At 30.9% G+C, this 17,743-nt stretch overlaps 1 protein-coding gene across 5 annotated transcripts; it reads left to right on the top strand.

Annotated features, from left to right (window-relative positions):
- Positions 1-1,011: 1,011 nt before the first annotated feature.
- On the top strand, positions 1,012-6,761 carry LOC109004447 (calcineurin B-like protein 4). 5 transcript variants are annotated; one of them, XM_035684031.1, is made up of 9 exons: positions 1,012-1,159; positions 3,880-4,038; positions 4,287-4,369; positions 4,543-4,602; positions 4,946-5,054; positions 5,223-5,275; positions 5,536-5,616; positions 5,699-5,811; positions 6,208-6,761. In XM_035684031.1, the coding sequence occupies exons 2-9, from the start codon at positions 3,963-3,965 to the stop codon at positions 6,269-6,271; spliced, it is 639 nt and encodes a 212-aa protein (XP_035539924.1). In that variant the 5' UTR covers positions 1,012-1,159; positions 3,880-3,962; the 3' UTR covers positions 6,272-6,761. The 5 variants fall into 5 exon arrangements, with proteins under 5 accessions (XP_035539924.1, XP_035539928.1, XP_035539926.1 ...); XM_035684035.1 differs by having other exon boundaries at positions 6,249-6,752; XM_035684033.1 differs by having other exon boundaries at positions 3,877-4,038; positions 6,208-6,752.
- The last annotated feature ends 10,982 nt before the right edge of the window (positions 6,762-17,743 follow it).

The following is a 17,743-nucleotide window of genomic DNA, read 5'->3' as shown; positions in this document are numbered from 1 at the left end:
GTCAAATTTTAATTCTTCCTCTTTACAAGACACGCTAATAAGAATTAATTAAATTATGTAAGTGAGGAGCTACAAGACAGAGATTGATAAATAAAATAATACATGTGTGACAACGTGTATGGCCATTAGCCATCCGACGGTGGATGAATTTCTAGCTTAAACTAGTCTTGATCGTGAACTATGAAAAATATCCAATAAATATAATCTTTAAAAGAGTGTTAATGTTAACATTTTCATCGAGCAACTTGATCTATGCTCATTCCCCTTACTCACTCTTATTTCTAAGTTGGTGATCAGAAACCTCAAAAAAAAAAAAAAAAAAACGCAAGCTACTAATTTTACATAACTTTTTTTTTTAATTTAATCAACTTATATTATTTTCCATTTAAGAAATTTAATTTGCACTATAATGATACAAAGTTATTAAATTTCTCATTTAATAATAACATAAATTGAAAGTGAATGATATGAATCCATGATATTGGGTGAACACAAATGTTCTATTCTCGGATTATTTTATTATTATTTATAAATAATTTGCTAATATATTCAAATTATTTATTATTATTTTACCTCTATTTATAAATAATACGAGATACTCTTAACATTCAAAGGAAAACTAATTATCATTTAAGAATAATAATATAGTGAAATAGTATTTCTTGAATATTGAATATTGAAATCTATTGTATTTCTTGGTCTAATCAATGAGCTACCAAAACGTACTGTCTAATACAAAGCATAGAAATATGAAATATATGCTGCAAATATAAATATATATATATATATATATATATAAAGTCATATTAATTTATGAATTTAATTTTATAAAAAAAAAATTCGACTGAAGAATTTATCAATTATTTACACAAAATTTTAGTTGAATATTATCATTTTTTAATTCAAAATAAAATTAAAAAAAAAACTGAATACATTCAAATAAATATAAGAAATTAATATTATATTCACTAATTACAACGTGCAAGTGCCAACTGGACACTTCTTGCGGCAGCCTGGGGGAATAGCCGAAGATACAGCGAGAAACCTTCACCTTCCGGCGAAAACGTATTATATCTATATAAAAATGAAATGTTCGGCAATCACGAGTATTAAAATTTAAACCTGCTCAGGCTTCCCTACACTCATACATCGCTCACAGGTATAAGCGCTCTCTCTCTCTCTCTCTCTCTATATGCACATATATGTTTGACGGTGTAGATATGTTTTTAGTGCGCTTAAGGCATTTATATGGTTAATGGAGTTTGGCTGGGGCTCTCTTTTCTCATCCTCTGTTTATTTTTCCGGCTTCTGTTCCATTTTCAGTTTTGTTGGTGGAAATTTGAAATATTTTAATTTCGTTCTGGTTTCTGGGTTTCAAGATTGTTTCCGAAGTCAAACCACTTAAAAATCGTTGCCATTTAGTCTTTCTTCTGGATGAGCAAGTCTCGATCGGGTTCTCAATGGTACTTCTGAGTACATGATCCTCAGCAATTTCTTATTCTAGTTTTAACTTTTAATAATGCTTTTGAAGAATAAAATTAGTTTTCTGTTTCTAACACTTGCACCTGTTAATTCATCATTCAAACGGGTTTGTGAAGTATATATCGGCCACATTTTAATATAGTTTTATCTGTTTTGGTTGCTACAAAAAAAGAAATGAGAAAGAAAGTGGAAAATAGAAAACATGGATATATATATATATATATTCAAGTTTTTGACATAATAGTTTTTATTATCTTTTCGCAGATATAATTCCTATTCTCTAATTTTTTTTTTCTTATTTTATCGCAAGAACAAACGATAGCATTAGAGAACTGAGCTTTGCTGCCTATGTATTTTTATTTCTAGCATAAACTATTGTGATTCTTAGGCTGCGTTTGGTTGTAAGACTCAGCTGAGCTCAGTTGAGGTTAGTCTAATTTTAAACTGAGTCTAACATCTAAATACCCAACTCTCAAATTACTAAACTCATCTCAACTCAAAACCTCGTTATACGTGGGACTCACAACCTTTTTCAACTTCTTATAAAAAGTACTAAACTTATCTTAACATCCAAACACACTTTAAACTCAGTTTAGATGGGCTCTACATAACTCTCTCTATTAATCAATTCACTACTACTTATAAAGAATTAAACTCAGCTCAATATTCAAATGCAACCCTTAATGTTCATTAAAACTTAAAGGGTCTCATTTTGGAATTTTGATGTCTAAGGTACAAAGTATTTTGCACATTTGAAATTTTAAGGTTTATTTATAGAGAAATGATAGTTGCAGTCATGAGTGTCTAATTGCCGCGCAATCACTTTACAAAAAATGAATATATACAGGACTCACATGAAAAAATTAATTTTTTAATAGTGGACCCCACTCTTTTTTAAAGTGATTACATTGGACTTGCGTACTCCACCACTGCATGTAGCATTACTCATATATATATATATATATATTTCCTTTCTATGTGGGTATATCGTGTGTGTGTGTGTGTGTGTGTGTGTGTGTGTGTGTGTGGGGGTGGGGGCATGATTGACAAGCTTCCTTGGACATCTCTAATATGTCCCAAGGTTCATAGGGGAGGTCAGATCTGTGCACACATGATCTGCTGGTTTTTTTACGGGTTTAATTACTTGTGGGAAATTCTTGTGTTTTTGGAAAATTCCAAGGTTTTGAAAATTCCACCACATCTGTGTGCTTACCATAAATATCAAATGCAATTCATAGTGGTTGTTACTTGGTCCCCTGTGGATGTGTGGCTTAACTTGAGAACATATATTAGTCACGTATCGTTTTCATGATTTAATGGGGCCACAAAAGGTGCTCCAGTTTGTTGCCTAGGTCTTTGATTTCTATGATTATTCTTTCTTTCACATTTGAATCAATTCAGTAATCTTTGTTTGTTCTCACCCACTATATAGTTAGATACTGGAGTTTTTTTTCTTTTAAAAAAAATCTGCAGTTGTTGTTGTTGATATCATGCTGTCATAAGTATGGTGTTTATTATGGCTTTTAAACCACTCAGAAAATGCCTTTATACCTCTCTCGCTCTCTTTCCCTCTCTCTCCCAGCATGAACCTGCAAGCTGTTGACTCATTTGACACAATCATTAATTAGGTTGTGCACTGATGATCAATGGATTTACTGCTTCTGAGTAATTGCGTACATTGGTTTATTGCAGCTTACATATGTTGCTGTATTAAGTCGTTTCACCAAATCTAGGAGACTCGCTTTTGTTATTTTTGTTCCTGAGGAACTTAGCTAATTCTATTTCAACTTCGCTGTATAGGCAATTTAGTTTGTAAGGATAAACTATTGAAGATATTAGCAATAAAACCTTTCTAAGTATGAGCATATACTCACTGGCCTTTGTTTATATATCAAGATGAGTATATGCAAATCATGTCTGAAAGTGCTTACTACTTGGTATTATAATTGATAATATAATTGTGCATACTTCATGATGTCATAAGGATTTAGTTGGGCTTGATGGATCTACTTATGACTTTATACCGAATCAGAAAATGAAGGGCTCATCATGTGTTGGCCATAGAGGATTACCAGAATTGTGCTGGCTGTTATTAGGATATGTCAAGGATGCACTATCGCCAGAATTGAGCCATGCTTGAAGCATTTTATGCATACATTCTTCTTGGTCAAAGCCAGATGGGTCTGCCTTATTACTGATGGTTTGGGTTTCAATTAGTAGTTTTGTGCCATCATGGTAATGGCAGTGACAGCCCTGGCCCATTATGATTTGGTGCCAGGGGGCCACTAATGATATTATTTAGTACTTCTCAGAAGATGTCATCAAAATTCTCAATAGCATTTCGACTCACTGATTTATGTGATGGTTTATAGTTGACTCTCTTTTGGATGATAGCAGGTAGGGCTTTTTTCTTGTGGTCTGTGGGCATGAGTCCTGCTGATTTGCAAGATATTTTCTAGTGGACTGGATTAGTTTGCTTGATGGGCTGCTATCAGTCAAAGAAAGCTAAATCACCAGGTTACGAGGATCCTTCAATTCTTTCTGCTGAAACACCCTGTGAGTATGCACCTTGATCCTATTATACACCTGCAACTTTCTCTTTCCATCTACTTACCTTCAGTTATGAACCATCCTGGTCATTTTTCCTGCAATGTTGCTAACGGATTTACTGGTCTGGTTTTTGCCAGATAATTTCCATTATGCACACTGCTAAATATATGACATGCCTGCTGACTCCTTACTGTCATGGTTTACATATCATGAAATTTATATTTGGATTGCTGGGTTGTCTTCTTTCTTTGTAGTTACTGTCAATGAAGTGGAGGCCTTACATGAGCTTTTTAAGAAATTGAGCAGTTCAATTATTGATGATGGGCTCATTCACAAGGTAAGTTTGCTAGTTTTGTGAAGTTTCATTATAACAATGCTGTTGGCTCTTGTAACAATCTAGTTTTTGTATGGTATATAATGTTATAGCTCCATCAGATTTGTATATGATGGCTTTTGTCTGTTTACTTTCGTTCATATTAATAACTTCTATATATGCTTTCTTGTCGGCAGGAAGAATTCCAGCTTGCACTCTTCAGGAATAGGAATAAAAGAAATCTCTTTGCAGACAGGGTATGCGATGCTCACTCGTCCCTAGTTTTGTGATATTTTTTTATTTCACCGCTCTGCTGCAGTTACACGAAGCAATCCTGAAATTATATTTATCTGTGCTGAATGACTTAAAAAATAACATGGCATTGCTAGGTAGATATTGACTTCACAACCAAGGAAGCATCAATGGCTGATATTATTGAGATTCCAAATTTCTATTGATGCTATAAAGTTCTAGCCTCTTCACCTTTTTTTTGTTTTCTTGTATCTGAGGATCAATTTCTTTTTGGACAAAATAGAATGTGAAATTCTATACTTGTTCTTTTCTGCTTTCTAACCATATCAACTTGGTGTTTTCTTTTAGGTTTTCGATGTATTTGATGTGAAGCGCAATGGGGTTATTGAGTTTGGAGAATTTGTTCGATCATTGGGTGTCTTTCATCCAAATACACCTACAGAAGACAAAATCGCATGTAGGTCTTATTTTTCATTTCGATATTTGATTCATGTTTTCAATTTTCAAATTTCTGCCTAGTGAAACTGGAATAGTTATTCCTAATAAGTTATATTTTACATGAATACTCTCCAGTGGATCTAATAAGCACATTATCATCTACTATAATGGTGGAATCATTTTTCAGTTACTTTCAAATTATATGACCTGAGGCAAACTGGGTATATTGAAAGAGAGGAGGTGAGTATTGCAAATTCCTTCTCATCACATTATAGAAGAAATTTCAGTATTCTAAAAGAAGAAATTCTTATTTAAAAGAAGTTCTATTGCAAACAAACCTCAGTGTTTAGCAGTCTCTGGCTGTTGTTAGTGATTCTTACCTTCTGAGTGTCATGGGCCAAGGAATGTGGTAATGAAAATTTGAAGGTGATAGTGGTCAAGATGTGCTTTAAACCTACCTTGAGCAAACTAAGTTTACAATATCTTGCATTATCTGACAGTTGAAGGACATGGTTGTGGCGCTTTTGCAAGAATCAGATTTGGTACTTTCAGATGATGTTATTGAAATAATCGTGCATAAGGTGCAGATTACTACCTCTTCAGCTCCATTTATTCATCCTCGTTGAAAGTAAATCCTCTTACGGTTCTTGTGTAATTCCACAGACATTTAGTGAAGCAGATGCAAAAGGTGATGGAAGAATTGACCAAGAAGAGTGGAAGGAATTTGTGTTGAAGAATCCGTCTCTAATAAAGAACATGACTCTCCCCTATTTAAAGTAAGTCCTACATAACATTTCTTAATATCTAAATCCCAAATTTATCCAAAAACAAATCTAGTTCGTTCCAGGACGGGATTTCTTGTTTTGACTATGAAGTTATTATCAAGCTCGCCTAGGCCACCAGGTGCATATTTCTTAGTCAAAAAGTGAAATTTACAAGCCGGTATGGAAGATACACCCTCCACACCATTGATATGGCAGGATTTGATTTGTAAGAGAATTTAATTTTCTCTTTCAAATCAAACCTTATAATGTCAAAGATGTGAAAGATAAGTCCTCCAAATTGGCTATAGCAAGTAGAAAGGTTCTTTCTGGTCTTATGTCAGTTGTTATATGTACTTTAGTCACCTGATGTAAACTCCATGCCACCAATCATTTTTCCCCATATTCCAGGGATATAACCGTAACTTTCCCGAGTTTTGTGGTAACTTCAGAAGCTGAAGATTCAGAAATATGATGCTTAAAACTTCAGAAAGGAGTAATCAACAATCTCGTGTCCGATGGCGAAATATTTTGATGAAACGTGAACGTACGTTGGACACAATCATGTTTAAGACTATAACCCCAGTTCAAAAACTGGAAGAAGAGTAGTTAATCGCATGAAGAAGAGCCAACAACTAGGACTCTTTCAACAAAGCTGTAATTCTCATTGCTATCTTTGAAAATTTATTTGTGTTTTCGAATGCAAAGTTGATACCAATAAATTGTATGAACCAAGATCTTGTGCCTAGAGTTCTTGTCCAAACTCTAGTGCCTAGAGTGAGGGAGAGATGGACATAAAGGGAGTCCAGAACTTTAGGGGATTCAAATCCAAATTATATAGTGTAAATTGCGTGTTTTCTATGTTTGTGTTGAGAGATTTTGTGACAAGATACTGGAGACAATAAAGATCTTGTGACTATATTTGGAAACATTCCTTTCTTACAATCTAATATGAATTCGGGAAAGCAATGTGTCAATGCATTTTATAATGCGAAATGATAGTTACAGTTGTGAGTACTCAAGTGTCGTGTAATCACTTTGAAAAAAATGAATAAATAATAATAGATCATATTCTTTTTTAAAGTGATTATATAGTATTTATGCATTTTATAACTATATATAATATTACTCTTTTATTATTATTTAGAGTGAACGTTTGAATTGAAAAGGATGGTGTTAATTAGTGGAAAAAAATGTAGATTGGGTACCCACACCCGGCCCCACCCACCCGTTTTAACATCACTTTTTATGTTTTCCCCAGTCCTCATGAAAATGCAGAGCCTGATCCACGAGATTTGATCAGTGGTGATCCGTGCCTCGTGAAAATGAATGACAGCCAAAAATAGATAAGAACTCACGTGGAAATATTGACCAAAAGTGTAGTCTGTGCAGCCCCATGTTGTCAGTTTCCAACACGAATTCCAAATGCATGGTCCAGGCACTAGCACTTTCAACATGAAAAGCATAAAAAAGATTGACCATGTAACATGTTAGATGCATTTTTTGTTTTGTTTTGTATGGTCACACCAGTAAACAGTTTCTCTTTGCAAAATAAGGAATCATTCTTGCTTTAGTTATCAAATCAATCAAATTATTTTTAGATCCTAATTTTTTGCATGTAGATCATGAAGAATCCTATTAGTCTAGATGAAGAGCCCTATTATTTCAGATGAAGAGTAGTGTTGGTGTATTGTTCATCGATGGCGGATGCTAATAATATGGTCAAATGACTTATGGTAGTAGTGCTTGATGGGAGGTATAATGGATGGATGGCTCATCCACAGTGTGAACAGTGAATAAAGTGCAAAATATACGAAGGATGGAGAGATTCAACGATATTCATGGTTCGACACCAAAACCTACATGCAGGGATCTTAAGAGAAAGGAGAATCCACAATATTTGATATGAATAAGAGGTTAAAGATCAGAGGTTAAAAGTTCCGCTTAGAGCATTGAAATTAGTCTCTTCAAACGCTGTTTTTCATCAAAATTTGAAAGGTTTGTCTTTCAAATTATTGCATTCGATTCGGTATACACATAAATCTCCAACTTTAAGTTACGATATATTTAAGTTCATCTCCATATTTGATGACCCCTTGTTCAGACTTTATAATCATTATTTTATTTATTTAAATTATTACTTTTCAATTTTGAGACACAGTATATTTAAGTTGAGAAATAAGAATTTAATTATCAAATTAAATTATTAATTAACATATAGTTAGTGTAATTGAAAAATATGAAAAAAAAATAAATTAAAAATATTATTATTAAAAAAATATATTATATTGTTATTTTGACTAATCCAATAGCTAATCCAATAGCTAATCCAATGTGGGATTATGGTTAGAATAGTTTTAGATTTTTGAAAAATATGTACTTTTCATCAAATTTTAAAGATGAATTTAATGAAACCAATATCAATACTCTTACTAGGAGTATAATCTTTTAGTTGATGCGTGTTGTTTTATGTTCGCTCTTCTCTTTATGTTTTTTCCTTGTCAACCTTTTATCCTCTCGCCCTCTTGAGCCCTGTGTATTTGTTAGGCTACCTTTATGCCATCCCGAAGCACACATGACACATGAAAAGTTTCTGTGTCTCTTCTCCTTTTGCATGGTGAGCTATATAATACAAGCATCATCATTAATGTAAACAGATTCCTTTAGAACATTAATTAGAACACCATTTTGTTTGATTTTTGAGATTCTCAATTATTTCTCAAATTAAATGGTTCAGGTTTTTTCATCTTTGCATTTTTCACATAATTCTGATCCTTAAGTATGCCCTATTTCTTGATCAACCGCTCTTATGGTGTCTTCTTAATCTTAGGAGTTTAGAACTACACAAAAATGTGAACAAGGGGGACACTTCCACAAGTATAAAGGATCAGACTCGACATTGAAAAGAAAAATCATATATGTTAAAAACTTGAACTTGTAAGTTCAAATGATTATAGTTTTCGAAAGAGAAATCAAACAAAGAAAAAAAAAACCTCTCTCACATTTTCTTTCTTGAACCACATCTAGTGTTCTAATATTCCAAGCTACTCTAACTCGACAAGTGCTTCATCTGCATAATTTTTGCCATTAGAGTTATTTTATTCTTAAATCGGTGTATAGAATACAATTTCCATATCACTTAAATGATAAAATTTGATTTGTAAGATTCGAATTTTAAAACTGTTAGAAAAACTAGATCAGAATGCATAGCGGAAGCGATATTACCTCGTTGAAAATATCTTGGATCTAGTACGGTAGTTCCACGGATTCTCCAGCGTCGTTATTCATCCACGATCTTCACATCGATGGTAGAGTATGCTACGTGGTAATACCAGAACAACACTCACACGTTCCACAACCTAGATGCACTGATTAGAGAGAACCATTTGAAAGAGAGAGCTTGTTTATCCAAGTGTCTCATCCAAAGAGGGGGAGAGACTATGTAAATAGCCTCTCTAGTGTAACCCCCTGGATAGCCATTAAGGGTCAACCATCAAGCCTCAAAAGAGCCACTTCATAACTCTCAAGAAAAGGTGAATGAGTGCCCACTATGGTGCCCCTTTCTTATAAAAATTTATTTTTCAAATCAAATTATACACTTTATTATATGTACTCTACACACCGACTTGATAATAAAACCTTTCTTAATCTACCTAATTTGATTGACCCTTTCCATCCCATATTTATAGGTGTGTTGGCTCCATACACCAATGATGTAACCATGTATTTTCGAGCTGCTGAAAGCCTGATGCTCAAAGCTTTGATGCTTCCCTTAAATCAAGAGTTTTTATACTCCCTTCCCCTAGGGAGTAAAGAACCACAACAAATCCATCCCTAACCAATAACCACACCACTACACCAATTCAGCAACACAAAACTTCATTGAATGCTTTTGCCCCTTCTTAGAGATTCAACACAAGACTACATTGGATATAATTGCACTTTCAAGTAGTCTATTTCTTGTTTCTTGGCACAACCACTCGCGAGGTAGTCCCTTTGGGGCTCTGAAATTACCGGTTAATTTAGACCTTTTTGGTCCATTTTTTATAGATTATTTTCCTTTTGTAGCATTGTAAAAACTAGTTTAAGGAAATTGCTAAGGATCCTCATCCCCTATATATATATATGCTGCTTTATGTTTCTAATTGTCAATAAATAGGTAACCCTAAGACCCGTGTAATATCCGCATGGGTAGAGAAGTTACAATCAGTTAATCAATTGATCTCCGTCATTAACTTTTAGGGAAGTTAGTTAACCACCCCTAGTTAACCACCCCATAAGGAAACTCTTAAAAAGGAGTTTTACGTATGTTATTTTTGAAGTGAATGATTGTACAAACAAAAATCTCTCTTCTCTCTAAAAATTTTTAGAGCAACCGTATTAGATTCTTAATCTTGAAGTGTGAAATTATTTGAAAAATTCTAATAACCTCTTAAGTAACGCAGAGGTTCAATCATAACAATTTGATATGGGCTGTAAAATGAACAAAATCTAGATTTGTATAAATTCCGCTCTGCTTGAGATAATTTGAATTAGCCTTGTCTAAACTAATAATAATTCTACCATGATTTAAAAACGATAGAGTTCTCTAGGTGTGATAACAAAAGTTAACTTGAGGTATACAAATGCATTTAAATAAATCAAATATATTGAATGAATAGAAAAAAAAAAATAATAGCAAAATAGAGAGAGAATAACATTAGGATGTAGGGTGGTTCTACCGGGCCGCCCAACGTTGGGCGTACTGCCAGTACAAATGTATAATTTGTTTATTTGTTTTTTTTTTGTGAATTTTTTTAAATCCTTAATTATTAAAAAAAATTAAAAAAAGATATAATTTCACTAATAATCAATTTCTTAATCACTAAGTAAAATAAAAAAATTAAAATATTCGAGCAGTAACTTTGAGCATTAACATTGAGGAGACTAAGTAGCATTTTCCTTAGAATGTAATGATCATTTGGTTTGTAAAAGTCTTGCTTTGATCGCTAAGTTTCATGTTTAAAAGGAACGACTCATTTGTTATTATGTTTGATAATATTTTAGAGTATTGGCATTGGAATAGATAAATGTAAAGTCAAAATTTAGCTAATTTTACATTTTTGTATTTTACTTATTACATTCAAAATATATTCCTACATTAAATTAACTATCTACTCTCTATACAATAATAAATATTATTAATATGATATTTTTTAATATTTTTTTATCATATTTTACATATCTACCGATCATATATTAATTAATAATCATATTTTAATTAAATTATTGTTTAAAAAATCATATTTTAAATGGTCATTTAACGTTAATAACTAAAACTTTTTATTAAACATATCTAAAGTTCTATATAAATATCTTAATAACCAACCAAATATTATGGAAAATTTTCAAATAGAAACTTGAATTATTTTAGAATGACCAATATCACCCAGGTCCAATTTAAAGCAAAATAAATAAATAAATAAAAATCAACCGGGCCATTCCTTTCACACAAACGGGGAGCATACTCTTTTGAGTTGCGATCCTCCATCTCGAGCTACAAGCCTATCTACAGTGCGAGGCCAGATAACTTACGGATAGTTGGACAGGATTTTTTCAAATAAAATTATCTCATATCATTTTATCTGAACTGTATAACTTGACGAGCACTTAATCTATCTACATTATAAGGCCAAATATGATGGATGGGAGGAGATTACCATAGCTAGCCATAAAATTATTCTTTGGCTAATTTAATGTAGGTATTGGTATTTTTAAAATAAATTAAGTAAATATTTGTAAACACTAGCATTTGACTAATCTAATGGGGTAGATAGGTATATTCGTTCATGTGGTATGGGAAAAATGAAAAAGAAAAATTAGTTTTAAAAATTCATAAATCATTTGAAAAAATAAAAATGTGGGAAACAACAAACAATTGAAATGAAATCCCAAAAAATATAGAATAAAAATATTTAAAAATATATAAACAAGGAAAAAATGTATGGAATGAAAGAATAATGCTAGAGCCACCACTGTGAGCTCCCGCTGGGTTCTAGCATGTGTTTTTTTTATATAGATTTTTTAATAATTTTAAATATTTTAAAAAAATAAAAAAATATAACATCATTAAAAAAATACTACCTTAATTAAAAAGTACAATTTATGATTAAAAAAGTGTTTTTTAATAATATTTTAAATTTATTTTATTTTTTAAAATATTAAAAAATATTAAAAAAATTTATAAAAAAATAATTTAAAAAAACACTTGAAAAACACATTAGAACCAACGGAGCTTCCGGCGAGAATTTCGAGCGTTGGCTTTAACATTGTCCATGGAATGAATTGACAAATGGACCATTATTTAAAAAAATAAATAAAAAAGAAACGTAGGAGCCAAAGTACGTACATACTAGTGGCCTCATAATTATCTGCCGAGTAATGCTACATACAGTCGTGGAATGCGCAAACGCCGTGCAGTCGCTTTGAAAAAGAGTGGGGTCCATTATTAAAAAATTAATTTCTTTTCAGGTGGGTCTCTTATTTATTCACTTTTTTCAAAACGACTGCACGGCGACTGCACGCTCACGACTGCAAGTATCATTTCTCTTATCTGCCTGTTAGCTAAATGACACCGCCGATTGATGTTTTATGCCCTTGAAAAAATCGTGGGATTCTAAACCAATTTATTGTGAAATAACTAATTTATTGTGAAACAACCAAAAAACTTGGCAGCTTCTAATTGGTTGTTAAGAAAGGAACAAAGCAAAGTGGCAGCTCCTATACTTGCGTTTAATTAAGAATTAAGGAAGCTAAAGAACATTCATTCCAATCTACTAGCATTAACGCTCCGTTCATACGTTCAGATGAATTGAGATAAATAAAAAAAAAATTATTAATAATAATAAATTAAAATAAGAAAATTAGTTTTATAATTTTATTTAATATGAGTTTAAATATATATAAATATTAAGATAAATTTAAATATGTTTATGAATCTCACACTCTCATATATAAAGAGATTTTGAGTTGAGATAAATTTATTAATTTGAGAATTATATATTTAAATATCAGACACAACTTAAAATTAGACTAAACTAAATTGATTTTAATTTAAGTTTCAAATGGGCCTAATTTAATCAAGCTACGAACAAGAACAATGATTGTAACTTTGTTTGGGACAATTGCCGTACGGATGGTGAATCCTGCCTCATTGTCTCGAATTAGTAAATTACCTGACATGAAACGAACGTGCCTAAGAGCATTCATATTGATCTATGCATTTGCATATGCACATACAGCAAAGTCATATTTGCATAATATGAGCCTAAATTTCTCTACATGAACTTATACATCTCTAAATATTTAGTTAGTTATGAATAGTATTTATGTAAATTTGAAGATTTATTATTCACTCTACAAAACACATTTTACTCATTATTTCTCTCTTCTTTCACTCTCTCTCAACAACACCCCCTAATGGGATTATTTTTATCATGAAAGTATTCACTTCTCCCCCACACGCTTTCCTCTTCTCCATTCCTCTCTCGACTCGAACAACCCTAATGGAAGATCAAACCCGTGCACCTCTCTCTCACGACGACTGTCGACGGAGCTTGTGACGGCTCTAGACTCATCAAGGTTGGGTTTTCTGTTAGCTCTCTTTATTTTAGGTATAAAATCGCTAGGTTGAAAAACAATATTTCTCCCTCTGTTTCTTCACTATTTCGATGTGCTGCTATTCCTTCACGGTTTTGTTGTTCTTGGTTTTAGATTAGGGTTTTGATGGACTAGATTTTCTATTCTTGCTTTTAGATTCTAGTTTCGATGATGCTGTTATCCAATCATTTAGTTCTTTGATGAGTTATAGAATAAAGAAAACCCTTACGTGTAAATTTTAGCCATTGAACTCATACTTTGTTCTTGCTGAAAAATGATTTTCGAATTGTGTTTTGTCGAGGGAATCAAATTTCTCTGTTTGCATCCATTATCAATTAACGTGTTTGGAGCATATTTCCTTTTGTGGTTGTAGTTAAAAATCTTAGTCTTAAATATTGATGCTAATGGTCATATGGGTTATATTCATGATTTGTCCCACTTATTGTTAAATATTGATGCTAATGTTCATATGGGTTGCTATGAAATGTAAATTATTTTTTGTATCTCTATATGAAACTGTATTTTGTTGGTGGTTGGTGGTGGGTGGGTACCAATCGATTGGGTGAATTTTGTTGTTGGTGGGGTTTGGTTTTTGTTGCTGCTTGCTAGTGGAGCCATTGGAGGAATTGTTGGTGGTTGCTGGTTTTTGTTGCTGCTTGCTGGTGGTGGAGCTGCTGGAGGACTTGTTGGTGGTTGCTGGATGTGGTTGCTATTGCTGAAAATTTGTGTTGCTAGAAATTTTTCATTCCATACCCTTGTTGAAAATTTGTGTTGTAATGATCTTGGAGAAATTTGTATTGTAATGAATTTGTATTAAAATTAACTTTTTGAAACTTGTATCAATCATGGAATTTGTATTAAGTTGATATTACAAATTATTTTTGAGCACATAAATTTTATTAATTCATGTTAATATGTGTTGTTTATGAGCACATGAGATTCATTTTTGGTGTATATAAATTTGATGTATTTTATTATATATGAAATTGCTAAATTTGGATGCATGAAATTGTATTACTACATGTACTGGATGCTATGAAATTGTATTTGGGCAAAAAATTAATAATAATAAAATAATAATATTTTATTATTATTTTGTCTCAAATATGCATAAGTCAATGTGAGAGTTTTACTTGAATGACAAAGTGAATATACAAAAGAGGTAATTTTATATATGCATATATATAAACCAATACCAACACTCTAAGGAGCGCAAGATGCACGCGACTTGCTCCCTAAATTCTAATTTGTGGATTAAACACTAGTCCAAATACTTCATTGCTATAAATCTTAAAAAAAAAACAAAACAAAACATGATGAGATAAGCAATCAATAATTAGACAAAAAGAATTATTGTAGTAATCGGTATTACTTACCAATTTAGTTTAGTTTTTCTTTTACCAATTTAATTTTGTTAAGTTAATATAATAAGAAATGATATTTACAGAGTTAGAATGTGTAAGTTTCGTGTACTCCATTTAAAAAAGTAGACATACAAATATATAAATTACATGAAAAAATTAATTTTTTAATAATGAACTCTATTTATATATATATATATATATATAAAATGAGTACGCGTGACTTGTACATCTTAAAACTGTATATAACATTACTCTTATATAATTAACTTCTATTGTAAGACTTTAAACAAGAGTCGATAATAATTGAAAGGTCACAATTTATCTACATTGGAAACCTTTCACTCCAAAACATATTGAGAGTGAAGTTGAATTCTCTTTCAAAAGCATTAATTCTCCATTTGATCATCATGCATGCACATGAAATGATGGTTAAGTACTACTAATTATTCCATACTATACATTTTATATTTTATAATATTATTTTATTCTTGTTAAACTAATTAAGTTGTTCTACTTATTATCTATACACTATATATTTATTGTAAGAAAAAAATAGATGTAGTGTGTGATGTGTGAGAATGATAAGTAGAATTATTATTTCACTGGATCAGAGTGACCATTTTAACTTTTTACTAGATCTCGTTTGTTTTCACAAAACTTTTCAACTCAACTCATCACATCATATCTAATCATTATAATTTGTTTAAATTCTCACACAAAATAAAATAAATAATTCCATTTTTTCAAATATCAAAATAAAAATAATATTAAAAAATATATTTTAACAAGATTTTATTTAATTTTTAACTTTCATCTCAACGCATCTCATCTCATCTGTAAAAACAAACTAGACCTAAGTTTCAAAATTGTTGTAACTTGTAACCTTCATTTCCATCCCAAGTTCATCCACAAACCTTTGTTAAGAAAAGGTGAAATTCTTATAGTTATAATATATAATATAGAGAATCTATTTTGTCAAAATTAAATAACTCGTGAATTCTATCAATATTATTCCATAAGAAAAATGAAAGAGGAATGCATGATGTCATGCCCCCCAAGAGATTTTGATTAAAATTTTTTTTTGACTATACGTAATAATATTTTGTGTGAAATCGTTTGCCTTACGTGGGATCACCTCAAATCATTTGTTAATACGTGTATCGGTATAGCCACAATTTACAAAGTCTTAACGATAAAAGAAAAGTTGTAATCATCATCTCAACGTGGATTGTTTAAACAAGTCGTTGGCTTCATAACTCACTACGAAAAAATAGGGTATTACAAATTATTTACGATAATGATGACTATTTGAGATAAAAAATAGATTTATTTTAATAAAAAATAATTTTTTTGACAAAAAATAAATGATAAAAAATAAATTATTTTCTTGTAACGACTAATCATTAATTCAAGGCTTCGAAACAAGATGGAGATGACTTTCTTGGAGATTATTTCACAATCTATATTGACAAGAAAATTGTTGAAAGATTCGATGAGCTCAATTAGCATAATTAGTTATATTTTATTTTATTTTTTATTGCATATATGGAGTTATGTCATATTTTTTATAAAAGAAAATTTACATGTACCTTAATTAGATTTCCAGCTTCTTCCCTACCAAGCAGACCTTATAGTTGGGAGGGTGATCAATATCATGTTCACGTACTAAGTAAGATGAAGATAATTGCAATTTTTATTTATTTTTCAGATAATTTATTTTTAATTTTAAGGAAATATAAAGATACTTTATGAATCACTGTGCATACATTGCTCGTACTAGGGCGAGTATAAACACATTTCACTAGAGCGAGCAAAGAGTGCTCGCCAACCTGGACGAACACACCGAAAATACGCATGTCCACCTAATTAAAAATGACTCTTTTCTTAATTCAACTAAAATCATTTCATAGTAGCGGAAGTTCAAAATGGATCCAAAAATCAATTTGAAATATTGACAAAAATATTAATTATAGTAGAAAAAAAAAAAATATATATATATATATATATATAATATAACATTATTCAACTCCCTCTTAAAAATCATCTCTCACTTTTTCCTCTTCTTTTTATCACCCAACTATCCCACTATCTCATTAAGGCTTCTATCAGGATCATATCTTGCTTTAGGATCATTCCTTTAATCAATCTTCATAACTAGTGGCATCTGATATGTTAATGGAAGGGGTGAATTCAACAACTCAGTAACTAAGTAAGTGCAATACATCCAATATTGGAGGTGGTCCTTTAAACATGAGAAAGTAAGTTGGATTCATAACTCGCTCTTTATCTATAAAGAAATATATATTTTGACTTGAATCTGATTTGCTTAAAGTTATAAATATTGATAGTAATAAACTTTAAATTATAGTGTAAAATTTATACTATATTTAGTAAGTGAATAGTCTCAGGCTGCTTTACTATTATTCATAAATAATTTATTATTATTTATAAATTATTTATTACTTTTTTTATTATTATTTACAGATCATTTGAGATCTGCTCAGCATCTAAATGTAACTAATGTATCCAAATCCCAAAAGGCTAATCATAAAAATTATTTTTTATTAATATTGTTGGCAATATTTGAAACTATTAGGAAATTTTGATCAAGACACTTCGTGTGCTATGATATATATTGATTAAACAATGCTACATATAGTTTTCATTTGGAGACTGCAATGTAAGTCTAAATAATTTTATCTTTAAAATTTTTTAAAATTATAAAAATACCACTTATAAAATGATATTTTTTCTCATTTAATAAAAGACCTGTATATATAATCTCCAAACAGAGATTACAAATAGAATTTCTCAATTTAGGTAACTTTGCATTTTTTTAAGAGGTTTAAATTTTAATATTTAATGCTACAAACTACATTATTATATCACTTTCATCTTATTATATAACTGATCATTTTTTTGTCAAATAATAATAATAATAATAA

Source organism: Juglans regia, chromosome 13, assembly GCF_001411555.2.
Source record: "Juglans regia cultivar Chandler chromosome 13, Walnut 2.0, whole genome shotgun sequence".
NCBI lineage: Eukaryota > Viridiplantae > Streptophyta > Magnoliopsida > Fagales > Juglandaceae > Juglans > Juglans regia.
This window is presented reverse-complemented; position numbering and strand designations above follow the sequence as displayed.

Coding starts and splice junctions, on each gene's coding strand:
- LOC109004447 (XM_035684031.1), top strand. CDS start 3,963: ATGGGCTGCTATCAGTCAAAGAAAGCTAAATCACCAGGTTACGAGGAT. Junction 4,370..4,542: donor ATGATGGGCTCATTCACAAG/GTAAGTTTGCTA, acceptor TCTTGTCGGCAG/GAAGAATTCCAGCTTGCACT. Junction 5,276..5,535: donor GGTATATTGAAAGAGAGGAG/GTGAGTATTGCA, acceptor ATTATCTGACAG/TTGAAGGACATGGTTGTGGC.